At 38.6% G+C, this 26,537-nt stretch overlaps 1 protein-coding gene across 1 annotated transcript in view; it reads right to left on the reverse strand.

Moving 5' to 3' along the window:
• Positions 1 to 26,537, reverse strand: part of RBFOX1 (RNA binding fox-1 homolog 1) — a 1,278,833-nt gene that overhangs the window by 1,086,635 nt on the left and 165,661 nt on the right. Inside the window, exon 2 of the mRNA XM_014520084.2 lies at positions 4,524 to 4,571. Coding sequence (XP_014375570.1) covers positions 4,524 to 4,571 — 48 coding nt within the window. The remainder of the gene's footprint in view (positions 1 to 4,523; positions 4,572 to 26,537) is intronic.

Genomic DNA, 26,537 nt, shown 5'->3' on the forward strand with positions numbered 1-26,537 from the left:
TGCTCCCTGGAGTGCAAGGTGAATGGTAAGCGACCTTTCTTCCCACAGAAATAAATCTAACTAATGTCTAACACCTCAGCGCTTAATATAGGACTGACTTATAGGGGAAAAAATAAACTGGGTATTTAATTTTAGCCTTTTTACATGAAAGAAAGGACACTTAACCTGAATTAAAAGACAGGCTACACAGACTTTTCTGACTTGCTTCACTATATGCAATGAAGGTTACAAGAGAAGAAGCAAAAGTGGATCATACATTAAGGTTTGTTTTTTTTCTTTTGGGATTTTTTCCCCCTATTTGCCAGCCTACCTTGAACCAACATGTTTCAGGATTCTTTTATTCTTGGAATGAGAACATAAACCAAAGTTTTTAAACTGGGTATCTCTTGTTAAGCTCCTAAATCCAGTTGTATGTCTAAATCCGGCAAAGCATTTCAGCCCATTCATGAGTCTAAGTGCCTGCAAGGTCCAACAAAAAACATACTTAAGTACTTTGCTGTACTGGGGGCTTGCATAGGAACAGCCTGATTCCACAGGCACTGTGTATTTTCTGCTCACTGACTTTGAAAGCCTCTGAAAAATCAGGCTGCTCCTTTACAGATCCCAAAATATAGATTTTACCAGCCAATATTTAAGAATTCAGGATGGAAGATGCTAGCTACAAATTTTAGTTGTAATCAGAGACCTAAAAATAGAGAACAATGCAGAGTTTTGTGGAAGAATCTATTACTTCAATGGCTTATTACAAATACTGTTTATGTTGCAAAATAAAATCGTTTTAGAAAAAAGCAAGGGATTCAGTGTCTTAGATTGTAGGTATTAAATGTACATTTTATTTATTAGAAACAATTATACTGGGTGGCCCTGAAGTTCAAGAGCACTACACAGATTCAAATAAATCTTATTCCACCTCCTGCACTACATAAATTAATATAAACCTTTGTTTCTCATTTCCTGAGTTACAGTGGTTAGTGCTAACCTTTGTCTTCATATTATAAGTAAAAAAAAATCTCCAAACATATTCACAAAGTCAGAAAGCACAACAGGGGCAAATTCTGTTCTAACAGTTGGATCTCTTAGTCAATATTTATAGCTGACCTACAAAAGGTTTTCTTTGTTCCCCCGATCAAAATATAGAATACAGGTAGGTTGCTTTAAATTACTGAGAAAAAATATGGAAAGCATGTTGGACAAACTCCATTTACATATCACATATAAAATAAATCAAATTGGTGGACTATTACAAAATGAAAGCATACTGCTACAAGGAAAGTTCTCATACATATTGTAGAAAACACTTTTTAAAAAACACTTTTCTCCAAAAGATAGATTTAGTTTTGTTTTCTTGTGTAATATGGCACTCATAATGATGATTGCTATCACTGAATTCTGCCCTGGAATATCTTAGAATCTTTTAGTTCCTACCCAGGAAAGCTGGAGGTAGAGGCCGTTTCAGATGTTCAAGTCATGACAGGAAACAACTACCAAGTCAGTGAAGTTTATTATTTATGATTGTGCATAACCCTATTAAGCATTCACCTTGTTAAGATACAGGCACTGATTGCAGAAAAACTGAAAATACGCCAAATATAAAGGAGAGAAAATATTTATTTATTTATTCAAATTGAGGATCTTGTGAAAATAGAAAAGCTCCTGTCACTACTCATAATAGAACACTTTGTTACATGTGGATGGAATTTTAGGCATGTCAAAATTTGTAACAGAAAAAATTATCTAAAAACTTTGGATGATAAGATAAATTTATCACAAGTGTAATTATCCACCATCAACATTGAAAATGAATCAATGAATCAAAATATTACCAGCAACAAAATCATTATTTCAATTTCACACTGAAGCCAACAAATGCAGGGGAGCAAAAACATTCTTCCTTTTTCCACATGTGTTCTGTTACCCTTTGCATATGGCATAAGTTAGGCTAGGTACAGACACCTCACTGGTATAAGTGATCAGAAGCTGGTCGACAACCATAACAGAACAGAAGTTCAGTGCATATAGAACAATTAAAAAATGGCAGAATACAGTCTAAGATAGGCTTGAATGGATGTAGTATCAGACTTAAGTGATTAGGTTAAACCAGTCTAATGAGCTTCTGTACTAGAACCCCTCCTGACTTGAGGTAGGTTGCAGTCTGCCAGGATCCCAGTCACCTTTGCAGCACCAAGGGACCCAATCCTTCCTTCTTTGGACCCCCTCTGTCCCTGGCACACAGTGGAGGGCTGCAAGTGCCTGCTGCTGGGGAGGGACTGGGGGAGGGGGGAAGAGGGGAGGAAAGAGAACTGCCTGGCTCCCTGGGGCTGCGTCAGATCATGCAGGATGAGAGCTGGGCATGGACAAGCAATGTTGTTATGCCTGTGGCTGATGCTGCTGGGAGCAGAGGAACAAGGGTGTTCAGCTTTGCCTGGCAGCCAATCAGGGGTGGCCCGGCCCAGGGAGCCCAATGGGAGACATATGGGAGCACCTCCAACCTGCTGGCCTCGGCCAGTGCAGACAGCCTGCATGCCCCTCCGCCCCACCCCAAAGGGAGAGCATGTGTTCTGTTCACTCCCAACCTAACTTAGGGCACTTAGAGTAAAGCATGCAACTTAGAGTGCTTCTGCCTTGGGGGTTTTTTTTGAATGTCTGTACCTGGATTTAATATGATCAAAAGTAATTTTGAGCTCTGCTATGGAGAATTATGAAAAAAACCATTTAGAAACAATATTACCTTGACCTCTTTCTCATTGTGCACCTGGTTTATGGTCACATGCCTTAGTTTAATTTGCACAATTGTAGATGGGGAGCACTGTGTGCAGACACTCGCTGGCTGGAAGCTGCACCAGGATCCAGGTGTAACTCGGGACTTGGGGAGAAGGTTGCCCTTCCAGGGTTGGGGGAGCAGGGGCAGTCAGAGGACTAAAAGTAGCTCTGTCAATGTGTGTGGGGGGGGGCAGGGAAGGTAAAGAAGAGTACAGCCCCAGGGCCGAGGTGAGAGGCTGATGTTTGATAGATCAGGCTAATCTATTCCCAATCTAATTTAGTACACCTACTCAACTAACTATGCATGTACCCAAAGGCTAGTTCCCTTATGTTCAATACACCCAAGTTAAGCATTCCATACTCCCTGTATTTAAACAGAAAATGCTCAGCTATTACAGAAGTTGTATTACAAGAGTACTAGGTTAATTCTATGCTTCCAATATCCAAATTAATTTGTATCTGGACATGTTTAAATGATTTCTTAACATCTGCATACCTTTAACTAAAATATTTCACTAAAATAAATTATTTCACTTCATTTAGTGAGCCCTTAATCTACTGCATACGAACAAAGCAAATTAGTTGCATTGAGGCATTGAAATGCTGCATTTATCACAATATTATATTATATGATATACAAAATGCAACTTGACTGATAGTGACTTAGTAAACTTGAGAAACAATCTATAAATTATAAACATGGGTTTGGACAACAAATTTGACATGGACAAGAATAAAATTATCTTTAAAAAACTGTTACACACAAAAACATGTAGATGTTTACTTGGTAGAGTATGGAGACTATTGGAAATGAATTTGGATAATTAGTTGTTTGCACAGAAAAAAATTATATTTTACCCAACATAAATAATCAGAAAGAATTAATTTTTGGAAAGTGCATAATAGCATTGTATTATTTTTACTGTGTTTAAAATAATAGTACACAAAACATTAAAAAAGGTGTTTTTTGGATATAGTTTGACAGTACTGTACTAGCATTAGAAAAATACTTCCTTCCATCTTAGGTTGGACAAGTCCAGCACAGTTTTAAGATTTCTTCATACATTTTCTTTCAGTTTTAACAAATTAGAAACATTAACTATTTAGATAAGAGAACTGAAAATATATATATATATATATATATATATATATACACACACACACATTAGTTATGATGCAACATTTCCAAGTCTTGAACAGTCAAAATTGGGAAAGAAACTAGAAGCTAACCTGTTTTTACATAATCTATTTTGCGGAGAGATCAAAAGTATTGCCAGAGTTTATGTTTGTAGGGAGCAAAAAAAGAAATCTATAGAACAATATTACTTGGCTAACTTGAGAATGCCATACTTATTGTACCATATTAACCCTGTTCAAAGCACTCTTAAAAACACTGTGGATGACAATGGAAAGCAGTGTTATCTTTTCAACTGTTTACATCAGATTCTACAACAAAAGAGAGAGCTGCAATTCCCTTCTGAAGGACTTCTAATTTGAGTATGCTCAGTAAGCAAAAGCATCCACATAATGGAGAATCTCTATTCTCATGGTCCATGTATAATATTTTCCAACATTTCTTCACACCATAGTTCATTTCAAAGGTAAAAAAAAAATCTTAATTATAATATGCCTATTTAATTAAATGCTTTTTCGTTAAAAGTATTTTTTTAACATCAAGTAACACAAATAGACAAGCTTTGATAGCATTTTTTTAAAAAGTCAGAGAGAGACACCCAAAGATGACATTAAAATAAATCACTTACTTTTCTGTCCTCTGTTTCTACACAGGAACTGCACTCTGCTTTAGTATCCTGAAGACACACAGAGAAGAAAGAAGAAAACACTAATCAGAAAGGTAGCTCATGCCATAGAACACATTTCCCACAGTCATGGAAAAACTCAGAACAAAGAAAGGGCACCAAAGTACCGAAAGCTGCTTCTCAACCCATTACCCTTTATTGCAATGTTATTTTTAAGGGTACTGTACATACAAAAATAACATTTTTGAACATTTTATTTTACTGTACATACAAAAATAACATTTTGAATTACATTCAACTTATAAAGGCTTTAAGTAAGCCTTATTAAGCTTTATTAGAAGCAGATGTCCCATAAGATAGAATTCGAAGATCATAAAAAACAAATTTACTTCAATACACAGAAACCAGCTAAACAATAAAATTGTAAGCCTTCTCTGGTTTGTCAAACAATTCACTTTTTTACACTTATCCTTTAAGGAAACATGACTTCTCCCTCTCATCTCTAAACACAAACTTTAGAATTCCATTCAACTCATGTAAATGGACAAATTCACTATTGTCATAAGTGGAAAAAAAAAGGAAGCAACCAAATGTACTTTTGTCTTGATAATACTCATGGATCAGAACTTACATTTTAAGAGCTCTTTAGTGATGTTTAAATCTCAGATGACATAGCAGAAGTTGTTTTATATTGGCTGACTACTTGAAGATACTCATTTTGTGGAACTGACTACACTATAGATTCTTTCGGTTCTTTACTTCATGTATATTTATGTTGCCTACATGAATTTTTTGTGCTTATGTTCTTTTAAGATCCAACAGCTTCAGTTTTGGTGATACTTCATACCCTTCCATTCATTGCTTATGGCACCTCTTCCTTACCTCTACAGCTTCTGATTGTAGATGAAACATCTGAATTAGTTTACTAAAAAGACTGCTGTATGTTAAGTGGACCTTATATTAACATGCCATGAATCAGAATTGCATGTTTTGAGCCCATTTCTTATTTTTATTTGCATCTCTATATTTCATTAAATATTCAATTGTTCTTTCGTCTCTCCCTATATCAAAGACTTAATTATGATTTCATTTTTATAACAATTCTATAGTGAAAAAGCATAGATTATGTCCACTAAATGTATCAAGTATATACTCCCACTTGACAGCTAACAACTAACATCTTGATACATCCTCTGGTACTCACGTTATTTGTACTACCAAAGCAATCTATTTGGTCAAGTTATCCAAATGTTCCCCATCAGAGCACTCACAAGTGAGTGAATAGTTTGAACTACTGCTCCAGAATCTCTCATGTGACTCTAGTATTTACACTTCTGATTTTCAGAGGTTCTATGCCACCCTTGACTTGAATTGAGCTTGGATGCTCAATACATCTGAACCTCATACCACAACTTAATTGATTTCCTATTTCTTTATTCATTTCCTTCTTATCCTGTTATTTTAAGTCCTCCACCTTGCAAGGAATGTTTAGTCTTGTAGAAGTGTTACTACAGATTGGAATCCCAGGTCTATTTCCAGTTGTCTGTGCAGTTCTGTATCTTTACTATTTGCCAGTTCTAATTATCTGACCTCTGTTCATGTTATTCCATAATAGTGCCAATCTTCACTTCAAAAGATATACATGGATAGTTCATTGCTCGTATGGAAATCATACTCTGGACTTCATTTATTTTCTTGAATCATGATTTTGTTCTACACATTAATTTTTGCAAACTGCCAGCATAACAAATTTTCAGTCAATTAGAATAATGGAAAGATTAAGTGTGACATGTTTTGCTTTGTTTTTCAAACTCACTTTTGCTCTAGTTGGGTGCTCTGAGCTATTGTTTTCCTTTAATCACTGCAACATAACAGATTTCTGTTGAAAGAGGTGTTATTCAGAGTACAGCGAAGGAAGAGACTTGGTAGTTTCAGGTAAAAAAAAATCTTAATAAAAACTACAACCACTTTGACTCTCTGTAGATTACTGGCTAGGAGTTACTGGGTTAAGTGCCTTTCTGATAGCTTTTCCCATTGAAAATAAGAGAAAACAAACAGTAGGGCCAACAAATAAATGAACAACCCCTTAAACTTCTTCCTGGCAATATATCCACATGGCTAATTATAAATTAACGGCCTTTTGTCACCTTTAACTTAGGGAAGATATTGTTTGAGTAGACACAGAGCACAGGTCCTTGTGTAGCTCAAGTCTTTACCACAACATTTTCTATTGAAGGAAGGGCAAAAAAAAAGGAAAAAAGTTGGGAAGAGATTTGAATACATACATACATAGCAGGGAAGATAGTGAAAATGAAAAAATACAAGTACATAAAATGAGGTCAGCACTCTCTCATATATATGTGAGATATAAATCTTATACATATATAAAATCAGATATCCTGCAAAAATATTTTGTACTGCAATAAGTGTAAAATGCCTTACATTTTTTCTGTAAAATTTGTTTTCAAATTCTATCTTCCCCCTAAAATAAAGCAGTTCCACCAAAGCATCTGTATTTCCTAATTTAATTATGTTAGCACACCTCAGGACCTTTAATATTTTTTGCTATATTTGTCTGAAGCATCTCATGCAAAGAGCCATGCTTTATTGCGTATTATCTTATGTACAAGCATTTTCTTTTAACTTTGATTCATTTGACCTTTTTTCTTCCTATTTTCTAGACAAGGAAGTACTAGTACCTCTGCATACTGGTAGATTCAAAATGCCTTCCGTTTATTCCTACCCTTTTCAAAAGTACTGAGTACTTTATTTTTTATATATATTATATATATGAAGCGCTAGAAACTTTATTTTCTGCAGTTTAACTGCAGGCTTCATTAGCTACCTGTTTGCTGCATTCTGAATTACCATTTAGGGATAATGTAATGCTCTTTAACATATTTATTGGTTAATCAAAATGAATCATATCATTTCATATTACCAAGGACAACAGTACTTCTATTTCACACACTGACTTCTATTAAAAGCAAGCACAATATAAACCAGCTGTCATCAAAATCAAGCTAAGACTATTACAAATGAAGAATACTACTCACTGAACAACCTGCATAGCTTTACTTCCCTTCATTCTCCCATAGACTATTTAATCTTGTTATTTTGCCATTGTCCTTTTCCATTGCAAGCTATCTTTTTCACACCTAAATTCATAAACATCCACTATTCAAAAGACAATGTGAAAAACTTCCAATTTTACCTGGACAAATGGAAGAGAGATTTCTTTTCCCTATATTTAACTGCAAAGTTTCCTGTGCCCTGTAAACTGCTTTCTAGGAATGGGTGCTAATAAACATAAACCAGCCCAACTGAGAATAGTTTGAAGAGTTCCAGCTGCAAAGTCAGCAGCTACTACAAAATGTGGCTACAAGTAAACTGCTACCAGAGGCAGGGAAGATACTGCTGTCCAGTAGATAAGGATTTGGATTGAAAACCTGACCTGTTGTACAACTTTTAATAAATTATTTTACTTCATGATGGCTCTATTTCCCCATCAGTGAAATAAAGATGACACATATCTCCCTTATAAAATACTTCAATTTGATAAACGTATGGAGTCAACATTCTTAGAAGTACTATCCAGTGGTACATCCCGAGATTTACTTATCCTTAGATTTCCCAAAATAAGAACAGTATAAGAACTAGCTCTATTTTGGCTTCTAAGCACAAATCTTGATTCAGTATTGTGCACAAGGACACAACATGGTTAAATGATGGTTTAAAAACACTGTTAAACCAGTGTTTTGCATATTAAGATACTTGTTTGAATCATCTTTGACTAGCTTATCCTAGCCAGAAATGCAGGTGGAACTCTAGCTGGCAAAAGCCACTTAAAGTTTTACTCCCCCCCATCTTGAATGAATTCTCTACAGTGTTAGGTAATTTTTTTATTTATTTTTCTTTACAGATATAGATTTCAAGATATGTCTGGTAAAATACTTAGGTACTTAACACAGGTATAATGAAGTGGAGACACTTAAGTACAAAACTGCAATTCACAACCCCTACTTAACTGCTCTTTAACCCTGATGGTCTCTAAATTCATGATGCATCTCTCTATTTGACTTCCAGATTCCTGTTTTGCACATGTTCAGAAATACCCGCATCTTGAGTACCAAGAAGAGCTTGTCCCCGGTTTCTACCTCAACCCAGTGGGAATAGTTATTCCTTTGCCTAAGGGGCCTAACCCTGTGAGTACATGACGGGGTATCCTGCACATTTCACCTGGAGAAGTCATAGATTCTGCTTCCTGTTCTTGCTCCCTGGGAAGTTTATATGTATTATATTTAACTTACCACTGGATAAAATGTAGTCCTGGGAGCAGGGACCAGAATCAATAGCTCCACTTCTTGCTATGAGTGTCTCAGTGTAACTGTGGCGGGGGGCAGGGAATGAGGGGTAGAACCCTGAAATACAGCCCTGAATGCAAGCCTGCAGGTCAGGTTGCTATGGGACCTACCAGGCTGGGGGGGGAAGAGGTGGCCAAGAGGCCAGCAGCGATAATGAGGGATGCCTGGGCAGAGTAATTAGCAGGGATCCTGGTTTTCCCTGATAAAAAAATCACATTTTTTTCTGTGGCGGGTGCAGGCCCAGAACTCACAAGGGAAAAATCAGTGGCTGAGGAACCCGGGGCCCACAAGGACTGAAGCAGGGGCCAAGGGAGTCAGAGCCACAAGGGCATGGCTGGAGTTGGGGCCCAAGAGCTTGTGTGTGGTCCTGGGACAGTGGACACAGGCTAAGGGGCTCAGACAGAGTAAACTGGAACAAGGCTGGGGAGAGGCTCAACCCAGAAAAGGGCCTACCATCCAAAACCCTCTTTGCCCTCTAGAGGAGAGGCAGCCTCCCTGTCAATTTATAATATCAAGGTATGGCAGGAAAGATAGCAGGGTGGGACCCTGAGGGGTCAAAGAAAGCAACACAATGGGTGCCAGGTGGTGACCAGAAGAGGTATTCGGGTATTACACCCATGCACTAAAGAATTGTGGTCACTCTTTCTCCTGCAGGATTTGTAGGTACCCAACCCAAACTAACCAAAAACCTGGTGATTAGGCACTGTCTAAGGGAGTGGATTTGAACCACTTCTGGCTGAAGAGGAAATTGGACACAGGTCTCTTGTTTCTAGGAAGAGGCTCTGAATTTCAAAATACAGAAGCAATTACCTGCAGGCAAGCTAGCTCCCAAAAAGGGTGTGGGCAAGACACAGCTCTTTGCAGTATTTCCTACAAAATAATCCTAAATGAAATTGATCCCTGCCTGGTGTATGGGGTTTTTTTTTTGGATCACTATTCTGAGGTGTCTATCTTTCCCTGTGCAGTGTACAGGAGGCCTAATGATTTTATGAATCTTATTTTGGAACTAGCACTTTCTACAAGAAAGAGAATAATTTAAAAACTTAAGAACATATAACTAACACATTTTCCATTGCTCATAGCACTAAAAGGAAATAATAGAACAGATTAATAATCTATGATAGGCTGCAACTAATGAGTCTATTTTCGACCCATAATTTACTCTTTTAGCTGAAAGGCAATCTTTAATTTGTTATTGATTACACATTTAAAAGAAAAACATGTAGGTGTTCATGTGCTCTTTTATGGGAAAAATTCTGGATTCCCTGACAAGAGTAAAGCTCAGAGCTGGCCTTAGAGAAAACGGTGCCCTGAGCAAACGTGGTGCTCCCCTCTCTCACTCCCTCCCTCCCCCACAGCTGCTGCTGCGAAGGGACAAAGCGGGCAGACTGATGCAGAAGCCACCCTTCTTGCACATGCCCAGCCCAACTCTTCCTGAGCAGTGGCTAGAGCCAAGAATCAGGCTGGGCTGGGCACTGTGTGTGGGGCAGCCCTGCTAACCATGGTGCCCTGGGCAATCTCCCATCCTTAAGGCTGGCACTGGTAAAGCTTGTATGTATTGTGGATTCATTCATAATATAAAGTCATGGCAGTTGCAAAATGAAAAAGTGCACCAAATAACTTTTGTTTCCTGTTGAAGACCACACTAGTGACACAAAAAGAGCCATCTGGCACAAGTAACACACCTGACATCTTTTCAGAACTATTCAACTTACCCCTGTCCCAATTAATTTATTAAGCCTGTGTTGTTTTTAATTTATATGATATTGTGGTTTGTTATCTTGCTCATGCCATCATTCAAGAAGCCCGATTCAAATTTTTAAATGGCAGAAACAAAATATGATTGGTGTTGATTCTGCTATGTTTGATGTCTTCTGATGGTCTATGACTTGGCCTTTTCAAAACACAAACATTCAACTACCTTATTCCCAAATAGTGACTTAACTCAGGCTGCCTAAGTATCCAGCATGGTTCATGTCAGAGCCATGCATGCTTATCTGAACCTTTAATTGTCCAAGGGGAAAGGAAACACTTTTTCTGACACAACTAGTGTCAACATTCTCTGGCTGGTTCAGTAATGTATTAGATGTTGAAATTTAACTATGTGTTTTGCCTACTATAAACATCTCTTCTAAAGCACAAAGCCATGTGAAACTAATGTTGAATACATATTGTCAAACTTGCCCTACCATTTACATATGACTAGGGAATAAACATAAAAAAATGTTCTGCTAATTCTTTACCAATTGAGTTTTCAGTTTTTGGTTATTAAAACATCACTATCAAATCATAAAATACTTGTTTATTTACTGTGTTGGACAAAAACAACTAAGAAACAAGAAGCAGGACCTGATAAAATGTACAGAAGCTGCAGATAGGAAAACTATGACTTTCACAAATGGTATGTAGTACCTTGTCTTCAGATTCTGCAAACACTTATAACACATGTTTAACTTTACCATCTTTACCACGGACAGACTTTCATCTTCAGCTCTCTCTGTCCAAAAATGAAGTTTATTTCCTACCTATGGCGACTTTTTACCATCTTGTACCATCTACACTTTTCCCAGAGCCTGACAAAGGGACTTTGATACCAAAAGCTTGCAGAAAAGGACAATTTTCTTGCCTTTTTCCAGTTGGTCTAATAAAAGGTATCATTTTGGAACCAAGGGTTCTAGTTTTTTGTATGTCTTCTATATAGTTTGATACACATACAGACTCCCTGTCCCAGTAATCTACAATATGGATCAGGATGGTTACTCAGCCCTTCATTGATTTCTTAAGAATAATTAGTATTATTTGTGATCTTATTCATGTATGTTGTGTGTGGAAACTTTAGAAACTGGACTGAAAGCCAACTTGTATCAAAAGTTTATTAACCAGCAAAAAAAACCCTCCTGGAACTGCTGACTTGGAATAGGTTTGAAATATAGACCTAGAAGTGAAACTTACTTGTTCCATTAGCAACCCCCAAGATATAAAGTTGTTCTTTCCATGGCTGAAGAAACATGTACATTACTGATAACTCTTAAGAATGAGATAACAGAATTGACATTTGAGCCAACCAAGTCATGAGTATGAATGGGAGAATTTGAAGCTGATACCAAGTAAAGGTTTATGGTGCAGAATGAAAAGGAACTTGCAATGTGAAATCAAGATTTATCACAAGAAATATTCCTTCACTTTGCACTTCAAGGATGGGCTCCCAGCATGTGGGAGTTTTCTGGGGGTAAAACCACAAAAGATGATGTGAATTTGAGTCTACAGAAGTTGACTAAACGATGTTCACATCTAGTTCAGTTGATATTACTCTTTAGCTATCTGACAAACCCCTTGCCATGCTTCATAAAGGTGTATATAACTCTACTATTATATATAACTCTATAACTCTACTATTACCTCTTGCTCGGTTACTTAATAATACATTTTAAGGAGTCACAAAAATATAACCAATACAAAATTAAATGAAAAGGTAGGTAGACAAATGATCTGATTCATGAGCTAACCAAACAACTTCCAAAGGCTATACAAAGAAACTCAAAAGGGCATTTCCAATTAATACAAAAACCAATTACATAAACATACATGATAAAACAAACCTAGATAAGGGTCCCCATACATTTAAGAATGTATCTGTTGAAATAACTGAATCTTACACTGGATCCTAAAACCAACTATAAAGTAACTACAGCAAACCTCCTCTAGATAAGGGATGTATTTGGTAGCCATGTTGGTCTGAGACAAAGAAATGGAAAAATCTAGAACTCTTGGTTCAGAGATTATCCGTTTTATCAGACCAACTAGGAAATTGAAAAAAAAAAAAATCTTTTTCCATAAGCATTTGGGCTCAAACACTCTTCATCAGGCTCAGGGAAAATTAAAGATGGTAAAAAGTCCCCATAGGATTTTATTTCCTTCCTATGGGGAATTTTTACCATTTTTAATTTTCCCTGAGCCCGATGAAGGGCATTTGAGCCTGAAACCTTGCAGAAAAAGATTGGAGTTCTTTGCAATTTCCTGGTTGGTCTAATAAAAGGTAATATCTCTAAGACAAAAGTTCTAGATTTCTGCACTCCTCTGGATAAGACATTTAACTGAGAAAATCCTTCTTATGGTTAGGTCCGACTTAACATAGTAATGGAATTATTATGCATAGGTAATAATAGTTACTTGGGAAAAAATACAAAAAAGGAACATCTATATTCTTATTTCATAAGAGCCAGATTATTAAGGTTTTGATATACCAACACATGATAAAAACAAAAATAGTTGACAATTTATGAACAACTGAGATAATGGCAGCAATGGAAGTGAAATTCTTCATAGGCAGACCTCAAAGCTTTTACAAGACAAATATCCAGGGGGACAAGGTAAAATTTTTTTCCCCTTTGTCTCTGGGCTCCATGTTTTCATAGACACACAAAGCTTATCTCTGGAAAGAGCCAGCTGGTTCTCAGTTTAAGTCCCCAAGCCATGGAACGCCTATCATCTTTTTTGTTAAGATATTAGAATCCACTACAAAGCTTAAGTCCTCCTTTACTGTCGGAGAGAAAAGGCAGATTTCATCTTTTGACCAGTGAATGGTAAACTGGGAGTTTCAAATAACATTCATCTAATTGTTTTGTTTCCACCTTTGTTCTGTGATTGAGGAATGCCTTCAGCTAAATGATGTGATATTTAGTATGCATTGTAATATCCGTTTTCTTCTCTGCCAAAAAATACACAGGCTATACAACATGAAGCAAGCTTAATGATACAAATCCAGTGATGGAAAAGGGAGAACATGAAATAGTCATCTTGCTCAATTTCCTTAGAACATTGTATGAGTACTATAATGATGGGTGGGTGACCAGGGCAGGAGACCTGGGCACTGCCTAAGAAAGAGGTGAAGGGCAGTAGGATGAAACTAGTGGAAGCCTTACCCTCCTATCCCCCATCCACCCTTCTCCTACCCTGCACCTTCCCTGCTCCAGTTCTGGCAGAGGGGAGGGCAGAAAAGCAGTGGCAGCACATGGTACAGGAGCAGGTTCACTGTTGTTGAGAGAGATGTCATCTCCTATTTTTGCTGCCAAAAACAGTTGCCTGAGAGTCAGAACTGGTGCAGGGCAGGTGCAGGCTGCAGAAGGTGGGTACTGCCCAGGGCACAGTATAGCCAGCTATGCCTCTGTCTGAGCTCACTGATCCCATGGTTACCTCTGGGCAGAGACAAATCCTGAGGGCGTGTAGCAGCACAGTTGCACTGCCTTTCAGAGCATGCCATAAGAGCAACATCCAGGGACATTATTGAAGTTTCCCCTCCATCTCTTGGGCCACCCTTCCCTTCCCTTCCTGTTCAGCAGCACCTTCCTTCCCTCCCATTCTGCCCCACCTGCCATTTCTACTGCCCCCAGCTGACCCAGGGGCCAGAGGCACTCCAAAGGTATTCATGCCTCACTTCAGTTAAGCTGCATAGGGAGTTAGGATCATCCAGGGACAGTGGTGGCTGTGGTGGTGGCAGCAGCAGCTACAGATGGGTTCCCCATCCCTGTCAGGTTTCTCTTGTGGTTCTCCCCAGCCTGAGAGCAGGCATATATCTGCGGGGGGAACCCCCTCTGCTGCCACTGATGTCCCTAGCTGAGCTTGGCCCTTTATGCAGCCACTTGCTTAATTCTTAGCTGCAGCAGGGCAGGAGTGACTAGGCTGGGGTGACAGCAGCAGTAATGGTCAGGTCTCTCCCTACACACCCAGAGGCATAAGCACAGAGGATAAAAGGGAGGGAAGAGGACTGGTTGCTGAGCGCCGAGGCAAAGGAAGCAGGGCGCTGAGAATGGCTGGGGCAGATTCTTACCTTATCTGGGAACTTTAAAAAGTCCCTGGCTGCTGCTCCTGTGTCATGGTCTGCCCATCCCCTGCACCACTGGTCACACACCCTTTTAAAAATTCTGGATCCACTCCTGGGAGGTCAAATATTGACTTGAAACTTATTACTAACAACAGCTGTCCTATATTGGAAAGTCTTCCTCATATTTTCTAATTCTGCAGTAAATTCTGATAATATTTAAACAATAACATATCTAATTCATTACTTGCTAGATCCTGGAAGCTAGCTGTAGTGGATGCTATTAAAAATATTATTTGTACAGTGGGCAAAGTACTAGTATCTAATAGTAATTTTTAGAATGCCTATATTTACCTCATGGTTATATATGTTGTCTTTGACCCATGATCACTTATTATTTTATTTCAACAAATACAAGGTCTTTCTTTTTTCAAAAACCCTCTCTCTTTTCTCTCCCTTTTTTTTTCATTTCCATTATGAGGCACATTGAGCAAGACATGACACTTACATATAAACATTTCACAAACATCTTCTGCTGCAATTATACACTTGAGGCCTGATTTATGAACCTACCTGGCAATAGGGCATATACATGCTTCTAATTGCAATGTCTTCACCCCTAATACAAGTATTAATTGCTTTAATATTTACATTTTTGCAACAACAGACTATTTTCGTATTTGGGATAACAAGCATAGCTACAATATGTAAGCACTTAATTAGAGTAGTGGAGCAAGTGAAAAAGAAAACAAACAGCAAAGGTTTAAAAGTTAAATAAAATGCAAAGGCTTGCAAAAAATCACATGTACTAACATTTTATTTTTTATGTGAAAATAATAAAATATAATATGGAAAAGGAACTGATTTCATATACACACTAGTCTGTGCCCAAGAAAAAGGAAAAGATTTGTAAACGTGTAAATGTTTTGCTTCACGTTTGCTAAACTTTTCTGATTTGTGACTGCAATATCACAAATGGTCAGCAGATGGAAGCAAATAACTTTGCAAAACTTTCCACCAGATTCTGTTGTATAGAATAAAGGGACTGCAGTGATCAGATTGTTCAAGTATTTTATGCACATAAAATGAATTGGCCTCCGTTAAGCAAAATTACTAACTAATGGGTATTGGTTTTCCATTTGGGTGTAAATACTGAAGTTTTAAATAATAATCACTGAATAATTTTGAATATTAAAAAGTTATACATCAATCATAAAAGATTAAACAATGGGAGACAAACATTAAGCAAAATTATTATAGTTAATGTAACAGGAAAGCAAGATAATCAAGTTTTATTTTATGGGCTTTACATTTTTATGGACAGCTTGAATAAACTTAAACCCCTATATTATTGGAAGAAATATCTTCATCTTTTTATTAACCAAAGCCTGGAAAATGAAGCAAGTCTTCCAAAAACTTGCTAATGACAAGGCTGCCTGCAAAAAAAAAAAAATCACCTTTATTTCATGTTAACAACTTTATATTTTTGATAGCTTTGATCACCTTTACATTATAATATTTACTATAGTAGAGATGAAAACTGACCATCTGAAGTTCTAGTCTAACTGTTATGTGCTGAATGTCTCAAATAAGTAGAGAATTCCTAGTAAGACAATCCAACTACATAGGGAAAAAAAGATCCATCCTAAGACTCACTGGAAGGCTGCTGCATAACAGTGCAGCACTAGTTTAAGTATCTCTGGGTATGTCAACAACAAGACAATTAATGTGCAATAGACTAATTCTACTGTCCAGTATTAGCACGTCACGGCAAAAACCATGCTAATGCACAGTAAAATTAGTCTACTGCACATTAAATGTCACAAAAAGACGGTGTAACTTCATTACTGCGCATTAGCTCTGGCTACTGCACATTTATTTAGTACCTCATATTAGAGGTACTAAACTTAATGCACAGTAGCAACAGAGCATTAATGCATGTGTAGACACGCCCTCTGATGATATTTTTTAATAACACAGGTCCAAGCCATTTCAAGTGAAACACCAAAATGAGCAGCTCAATTTTTACCCAGAAACTAAACTGCAGTCACAGTCAGATCATAGGAAAGCAGAGCTGGAAGGGACCTGACAAGGTCATCTAGTCCAGCTCCCTAATCAAGGCTGGATCATCCCTGATGAAACCATCCCAGCCAAGCATCTGTTTTAACCTGTTCTTGAAAATTTCCAGGGATGGGGATTCCACAGCTTTTCTAGGTAGCCTGTTCCAATGCTCATAGTTAGAAAGCTCCTCCTAATCGCCAACCTAAATTTCCCCTGCTGCAACTTGAAACCACTGCTTAGTCCTGTCCCTGCTGCCATAGAGAAAAGCCCATCTCCTTCCTCATTGTAATTGCTCTTCAGGCAATTAAAGACTGTTATCAAATACTCTCTCAACTTTCTCTTCTCCAAACTAAATAACCCTGCTCTTTCAGACTTTCCTTATTAATCTTGCCTCCTAGGCTAGGGATAGAAGCTATACATAAACTGGTTTAAGTCATCAGAAACTGGTTTAAACCTGTAACAGAACAGAAGTTAAGTGCACATAAACCAGTTTCAATATGACTGAAACTGGTTTAATACAAACCTGTTTGAATGTAGTATCAGACTTAACTGATTTGGGTTAAACTGGTTTATGAAACTTCTGTCCCAGACCCCTTCCTGGTTCAAGTTAAATCACAGTCCACCAGCATCGCAGCATGCTTTCCAGCCCTAAGCTGGGCTGTGCTGTCTGCTCCAGCAGAGAAAGGTTGAGGTGCGGGGGAGGCAGAGACTGCCCCCCCACCAGGCAAATCTAAGCTGGGTCCCGAGGCCAGGGAGGGGGGTTAAACTTTCCTTCCCTTGAGTACAGAGCTGCCCTGCTAAAAACTTACTGCTGGCTGGGACTATGGACTACAAGTCCCAGAGACACCTGGAAGCAGGAAGAGGAAGTGATGAGCAGCCTTGCAGAGTACTGCTGCTCTAATTCTGGACAGCAAATCCTAGAAACTTTGGGAGAAGCAAGAAGAGGAAGCAAAGGTACAGCCTACAGTGCATGTTGGTTACATACCAGAGAGCCATGCTCTAGGACCCCCTGGCTTCTGGCCTGAGCCATTTCAGATAAGAGGTGGGTCTTTTACACTGCAGCTGTCTATGCTATGAATTAAAGCAAATTTCATTCTGTTACTAAGTAGAGATACCCTGGCTCTTTATAAACCTCTTCACAGATACCAAGGTCAAGGCAAGAAATTTCTTCTCTACTTTCAGTACAATCACAGGGGTTTGGGTGTGGGGGATTAGGGGCAGGGAGATGTGGGGTTTAAGTGAGCTGCAATATCTCAGCTTCTGATTAAAATTTCTATTCCCAGTGCTCAAGCCACTGTCATTTTCATTTCATGTGTCAGAAGCCATCTGTATACCAAGTAAACCTGTGAAGGTAAAGGGAGGAAGAGGACAATCAGAAACCTTCATAATAATAGCTGAAAAGAAGAGGTTATGATGAAAAGGTTATCAATGCAAAGGTATTTCATCTGAACAACATTTTCCCTTGAAAGCTTTCTGGAAGATCTCTGGTTGTATCAACCTTTAAGAAGAAGCGATGCAAGTCTATCCAGGTCCGTGACTCCTTTGGTAAAAGTATGTCTAGATACATCACTACTGTTGATTCCTGGCTGACTCTCTTCCTTTCCCCAGTCTCTCACATATATATTTTATGACTTCAACTTCTATATTCATGACACCTGTCACTCCCTGGATATCCTTCTCTTTTACTCGCCCTTGGGCAGCTCTCTCACTCCTCATTCAGATTCATCAAGCACTCTCTCCGTTTATACGTTCCCCTTCTTCGATGGTTCCTTTCACTATCATCTATTGGCCATTGCTCTCATGCCCTGTCATTCAGCCTTTCCACATTTTCCAGTCCATCAGTACTGACAGTTTATTTGCTCTCATCCTTTTTGTTTATTTTCTTAACAGAAAATAACTCCATAATTCACTCATTAACTCTTCTGTCCATCTCTGTGTTATCTGAACTGACAACACGTTGTCCTGCCTGCCCCCAGCATCTGCTCTCTCTATTGCATTCACACTATGGATTGTTTCTGCTGTATTCCAAATTCCGATTTTCTAGTTTGAGCCACAAATCCACAATTCCAACACCCATTTCTTATCCCTCTTTCTTCTCTAAGCTTATTGATAATAGTTATGTAGGGTTCCTCTCTTACCAATTGAATCACAGACCCTTATTAATACAACTTCCAGACCTCACAGTCCACTAAAATCATTTTAACTATTCCTTTAAGACCCTCTTCCTAGACAAAACTCAGAAACAATATACTTTTCATATCATCTTGAAATGTTGTTCTCTCTTCACTTCTATGGATGTCTCTAAATATTTCTGCAAAATGCCCTTTGAAAGAGCCTCATCATACTCTCTCCAACTCTCCGTGTGTGCGGGTCCCTTTCTCTTCTCCCTCTACATGTCATCCATATGTCACTCCATCTGTAAAAAGAAATTCAAGTACTTATTTCCATGCAGACACCTCACAGATCTACCACTCTACTTCAGACATAATTCCTTCTATCCAAACTAAACCTTTGTCCTGTCCTTCTGGTACCTTCTGATGAATTCCAAACTGTCAGTTTAAACTCAGTGTCATTTAAAACAGATGTCTCAGTATTACCTCTCCGAATCTACCTCTTAACTCCATTTGTTAAGACTCAACGTTAAAACATGCCTGTCATTCAGGCCTATAACTTGAATGTCATCTTCTATTCAGAATTCTGTCTTGGAAATTAAATCCAAGCAATATTTTAAATCTTTATGCATTGTATCTATAAGATTTGGCCTTTCTTATCTGTCCACATGGCTAATTTCTTCGATTACCGAAATGTCTAGCCTTGACATCTTGTCTCATTCATATCCATTCAGAATAATGTTACAAAGATTTTTTGCACACCTAGCCTGTTATTTTGAATGTGCCTTCCCAGTTTATGCATCACTTCCCTGTCTTCCCTTTTAAAAAAAAAAATATCACATGTAAGCTGCCTTCAGTTTTAGGGCTCTTTCTAACAATCCCTTCCCTACATAATATTTCCCATCCAGAAGTGAGATGTCATTTTCTCCCTCTGATTGTCCCATTATGTCATTTGCATGACCCATTGCTAAAATTGCAAACAGACACCTTTCTGCTTTTACTCATACTACATCTCACAATCAGGATAATCCTTTCATTAACATATGCAAAACTACTTCATCATTCTCCTTCAAAGCCTTTCTTAAACTTTTCTTTTTTTGCTATGATGCCTACAAAAATGGATCCTGATTAGGGTTCTGATGTTATAAAACCAATTTTTAGTATGCTGTTCAATGCTGTCTCACTGTTTCCTTTTTCTTTCCACTCTATATGTCTTTGTTCATCTGTTATCCCTTATACTTAAATTATGATCACTTTGGAGTAAAAGCCATCTTGGTACAGCACCTAGCAAAATGGGCTCCTGGTCACATGTCAAGGTCCCTAGACATTATGGTAATGCAAATAAGTAAAAAAAAAAAAAGAGAGAGACCATAATAGAATTTAACCTACTGCAAGAGGTGAAGCAAAATACTACCCTGGATATTCTCATGGTGCTAACTGTAGCTGATTTGGAATTGCTGTCATCCAACTAGGACAAATTTTTCAAAAGTATTTGGGTTGAAATCAATAGGTATTAGGAACCGAAATTACTTTGAAAAGCTCACTGGGTGCCTATCTGAAACTTTAATTTTCTAAGTGCCTTTAAAATTTGGCTGACAAACATGAATGTAACTAAGTCTCATTAAATTCAACCTCACAGTAAGGAAGAACTGAATCTCGTCAATCATGGGATTTTTAGTACAGAAGAGAATCTAAAAGCAATTCCATTAATATCTGATCACCAAACAGACATGCTGTCAGAGCTGAGTTGCAGACATCCTATCATGAAGGGGTGCATGTAGGTATTATCACTACCACTCAGTCTGTACCCAAATACCCAGCTGGAGTCATTTTGCCAATACAGGCTCTGCAGAGTTATTCAATGCCAACCAGCCAATTATGGATGATGTTAGCTGTAACCTTGCATTTAGCTGCCTGAACCAAAAAAAAAAAAAAAGCATCACTGGCAGACTGGCAGCTGGAGAGTGAATCCTAACAGTGGCATTTTCTGGGCAGAGCTCCAGAAGAACTGTTAACAGCCTTCATTCAAATATAGCAATTCCTGCCTGCCTATGACACTTGTATGGCTCCCATTACTGTAGTATCTGTTACTTCAGTATCTTCAGTTAACCTCCAGGTATCTCTCAGAGTCAGGACAGTGTAATTATTCCCATTCTATAGGCAATCCGATGAAGACAAAGTCAAACAGGAAGTCTCTGTCAGACTAGGGTCTTAAACCTACATGTCTCTACCAGTTAAACTAGCCTTCTTGCATCTGTCTGCCACAACACTGCTATGCATAGGGAGGGTTTAAGAAGAAAGTTCAGGATGACTCTTTGGCATCCTTAACTGGCTAATTTGATAGTAAAAGAGTTTTTGCATGCGATTAAGAGAGTGTGGGAGGCACATCTTCAAAAATCCCTCCCACACACCCGCCTACCTCTCACCTCCATTAATGGATGGAAATGTTGTTTTCTTTCAACCCCAGTTTTGATTATGTTGGCTTACCATTTTCAAGGTTACTAAGAGCTGGGAACTTTTTTCTAAATAAACCCTGATTTTTTTCGTCATTCAGAAGTTGCAAAAGCTTCAAGGGAACATGTATTCATTTGCTTGCTGATGATGCTGTTTGGGAGACCCCACTTCATGACACTTTCTTACCACTCTTTATGAGTATCTCTTTATAATGCTAATTTAGAACTTTATTTTCCCTCTCTTTAAATGCACGCTAGATACTCGGAGAAGTCAATATACTGATATTGAGAGAACATGAATACTATTTTAATTGTAGGTAGGACAAAAGGTAAACAGCATTTTACATAGTTTTAAACAGCTTCTATTCAGGAACTTTGCTGGAGCCCCAAAAGAAATCACTATAAAAATGAGAGCACCCTGATACCTTATTTGAACAGCTGGCAGTATAATGGATGCTAACTAAATGCAAGCCATTCATGGTGCTGAAAAACCCTGAAACATTTGCTTTTCCAGGTGCAACTAGGATGTATTGATAAATTTAATTAGTAGTAAGAAAAATTGTAGCTGATTTTGCAGCTCCCCTTTTACAGATCTGTTTTTATTTATTCATAATTTCTAAATATGTCCTCATTTGAATTGAAAGCTCTCATACTTGATCTTTCATACTTGGACACAGTTCAACCAAATGTTGGTTATGTTTAACTGAGTGAGGAAAGTGGCTAGGACTAACTATCTGTTTCCCATTTAAAAATGTCAAGATTGGGGAGGGGGATGGGAGGAGGAAAGCAGCAGACATTTGCAAAATGGGTTATGATGGCCTTATGATCCCTTCTGACCTCAGACAAACTTCTGTTGACATGAATGGGAACAGAGAAGTATGAGCACTTCCTTGAAATTTCCATCTTAAACTTTTTAATTTAAGTAGTGAATCAGTCAAATAATTGCCCCTTAATATCTCAAGTACTGCATGTGCATGAACCATGATGACCATGCACAATAATGTAAATATGGCAGCAATATTCTAAGTCACTATATTCTGGCTGATTAATATATATATATATATATGTGTGTGTGTGTGTGTGTGTGTGTGTCTGGTGCCTAATGAGAATGACATTTCTAAGAAATGTCCTTTGATGTTGTTAAACACATTGTCTTTCACCAGTAGAAAAGACCTAGAAAGGCACTACCTCAGGCCTATCCCTTTGTTCTTCTGGATGTTTAATTTTACGTTTTGTATTTGTAACTTCTGGATGGGATAAGTGGAACCTTAGAAAAGTGTCCCTTTCCCATTTCAGAGTTAGAGAGCTATTTTTTTATTTAAAATGTATTTTTAAAAAAATCAGTTAATATATTTTGCATTATGTGAGGATTAAAAAGCCCAGCAATCTCATCTTATCTCAGATGGAAGACTTTCAAAATTGAAGCATGGAAAGGGAGCAGAGGCTGTGATGAGAAGGAATGCAAGGAGCTCACCAAGCTAAGGCTGACAGGTGTCTACAAACATAGACTCTGTCAAAAGTTTTTCTGTTAATGTCACATGGGACAAAGCTTAGCCATACTTTAGGAAAAATAAGGCATATGCTTTTAATGTATATAAAATAAGCCCATTTACACAGCACAGAAATAACATGAAACAATATTTTGTATCTGTCTCCCAATACTAACATGTGAATAATCATGTGCTTGCCATAGCCACTACTCCCTGCATCAACAACTGCATTGTGTTTGAGAATGCATGCAACAAAAGATTAAATATAACGCTGTAATATATATTTGTCTTATTTAGGGTCCCTCTAGATGTTTAGGCAAAGGTGAACACACACATGCATGGCAGGAAGCATAACTGTGGAATCCAGCATTTGAACCTATTGCACCTTGTTGCTGGTACAGGGGAACACAGGATCATCATCCCGGGCTCCTCCTGCATCAGCTCCCAGTCCCAACTGTGCATGGTGCACCCCTGTGGCTGACAGCCAGTCAGCTGGGCCTTAGGCTATTTTAAACTTCCCACCTTTTGTAAGGTATACTCCAAAGCCTTTTATCAAAATTATTCCTTCTTTTCCATGTCTTTGTGACAAGATATTTAGCAGACTTCATAGATTCATAGGGATCTGACAGGGCTGCTACATAAGTGTTTCTGCTATGGTCAACAACTTGTGACCTCTGAGCTGTCATCCATGAGTTTTAGGACCCACACCAGCCTAGCCCCCAGTCTCAAAAGAAAAAACATGAAAAAAAATATCCAGACTATTTCCCCATTGTAGCATTTAACACCTTAAACTTCATCTTCTTACGCAGTATTCAACCGTTCTTTTTTCCAAACATGCAAGAACTCTGGTGTTTCCCTAGAGTGATTTACAGGATCAAGGACTCATTAGCAGAAGGTGCCCCGTCTTTCATAAATCCTAAAACTGTGTATTCAAGAGCTCCCTCTCCTACATTGTGGGTGCATCTACACGTGTTATTAATTCAAAGTAGGCTTACTGTGCAGAGTCTGGCAGGCAGCATGGGGCCAGGAGACAACTGCGGAGCTCTCCCACCCCATGCACATAAGGAAAAGCCCTGTGCTCAGTGGGGCTTCCCCATGCTGCTCAACACTGCCTGTGATCTGTCCTGTTCTGGGGCAGGTCGCAGCCAGCCCTGGGCTGGGCAGGGAGCTCTCCTGGTGCAGGGAACACCCAGCGCTGGCTCTGCAATCACAGCCAGGGCTGGGACATTGCACCCTGCCCCCGGAAACTGCCTGCTGCCACAGTGGGCTCTGAGCTTGGAGCCCAGCCAGGACAACATCCCTCTGCCCCAGCAGCAGGCAGTTCCTGGCCCCCGCTCCGTGCAGAAACAGGGTGAAAGTTGCCTGCTGCCGGGGCAGGAGAACATTGATTGTCCCAGCCAGGCTTCAAGGTCACAGCCCACCCTGGCAGCCGGCAGCTCCTGGGGGCAGAGAGAAATCTCCCAGCCCCAGCTGCAATTGCAGAGCCAGGACCAAGAGCTGCCAGCTGCTAGGGCAGGGGGATATTGTTCTGGCCCTGGCTTCATGCTGGGAGCCTGCCCCAGCAGGAGGCAGCTCATGGGGGAGGAGATTGTTCTCCCGCCCCCTGCTGCCCAGGAGCAAATTTCCTCCCAGTCCACTGTCTACACATGGGCTACTGCACTACCAAACAGTTAATTTTCTACCTGCATTTGAAGGCAGCAAATTAACCTCACAGTTGACTAACTGACTGTGTAGTAAGTGTCTGCACTTGTAGACGGCGATGCTTTACTGCACAATTAGTCAACTGCACGGTAAAACATCTCATATAGACGCACCCTGTTACAACTACAATAGTACAACACGTGAGGAGAAAAAATACCTCCCCTAGCCAGACCACAAATCATTTGGGGCTTTCTATAGAATAGATTTACATTTAAAACTGAAAAGGTGAGCAGCACATATCAGAGTACATGTTCTACATAAAGTGTTATTTCATAAACATGCTGCCCTATTTTCAGTGTTCAGAGATACCCCAGAGGTATTTTATGCACATTAGTAGATGAATCAGATGGAGGTTAAAAAAAACAAAAACAAAAAAAAAAGACATGGGTGAAGGCATCAGGGTCCACATCTAAAAGACTCTGACCACATGCAGCCAGGAAAAAATTGTCTTGGCTACAGCTGCTGCTTTTGTATCTAACAGAAGGAAAGGGCTTAACTAGCCCCTCAAAAGGCAAACTTATATGGCTTAGAGGGTCTGTGCTGCCAGACTAAAGTTTTGATTTCTTGTTCCAATATTAACTATTTTGGGGGGAGAAGTGAGGAACAGTGTGTGGGAAGAAAGGGTGGAGGAAGTGTGGTTGGTTTGCGTTCTAGTCAACACTAGGCTATTTTATAATATCAGCCAGACTGAGCTGGGTGTTACTCAATAATGAAGATATCACAGCCTACATCTCAGTTCCCAAACCCTTCTATTTGCCTCACAGATTAGTAAAATAGGAGGTATAAGGAAATGGATCCCTAAGAATGTGCTAAAAATGGCTTATTAGTGAACGACAGTGACATTTTAATAATATATCTTATTTTAACCAGCTTTGGCTTAAATCAGCTACATCTTCGTTAAAAAAATAGATTATTAGATAATCACAATATATACAATGCAGCACACTGGGAAAGAGGGTACCTACTTCATACCCTTAAACGCAGATGTGAGGGTATATTTAAATTGGCAAGCTTATTTCAGTGCAAGTACTTAAAAAGGATGAACTTAGAAACAACCTATCCTTTGTCAAAGACTGAGAAGCCAAACTCATCTGAAGTAAAGGCACCACTTAAGAAAGAGGCTAATGTTATTTATAAAATTGGATCCACTTATGATTTCTCCTTTCCTGTCTTAAACTCACAGAGAAGGAATGAGAAACGCACCCTATTTTAATAGAATTTTTTTGAGGCTATCCTTGTTTACCAGTCTCATGATTTGCAGGTTCTCACTCACTTGACGAGTCAACTTATCTACTCTAGAAGGAAAGCTCCCTGTGATTAAATTTTTGAAGAAGCTCTTCTGAAAAATTCAGGAACCTTCATAGGAAGGCTAGAGAACAAGAAGTCACAAGACTAAATAAATTAGCCACTGGCCGATAGTAAAGTTTAAGAAAGAAGCTGTCCAAGAGGCCTATGGGCAATGTTCTCATAAGAGGTCACTCTGAAACGTTAAGATTCCTACCAAAGTGGTTTATCTGCCCCCAGGGCAGTTTCATTTTTATATTAACATCTGGTTAGTGGAAGCTTAATAAGTTTGAATGATCCAATGCCTCCCTATACTACTGCTCATGTCTTTCTACAGCAATTTGAAAGAGACAAGATACTTTATACGGCTCTGAACAGAATCAATAAACATTCTAAAAGTGCTCATTTCATCCCGTTGCTGTGGACAAAGACAAAAGAAGGAAGAGAGATATAGGAGATATCTTCAGTTTGAGAAAACCAGCATAGCACGTGTTGTTTTTCATTCATAAATATCAAAAACAATTACTCATGCAAAATGTAGAAACTTTGTAAAATTAAAAACAGTTTATTTTGAAGAAATTAATTACGTACTCTCAAATGCTGATTCACCAATGACCAAACTAAATTTAGGAAATTTGTTTCCCAGTTCCTAGCTGCGGAGTTCTTATAGTAAATCAGAATAAGGATCCTTCCTGTACAACCTCTATAGAAAAAATAAGTTTCCACGCTGTAGAA

Source organism: Alligator sinensis, unplaced genomic scaffold (genome assembly GCF_000455745.1).
Source record: "Alligator sinensis unplaced genomic scaffold, ASM45574v1 scaffold404_1, whole genome shotgun sequence".
NCBI classification, from domain to species: Eukaryota; Metazoa; Chordata; order Crocodylia; family Alligatoridae; genus Alligator; species Alligator sinensis.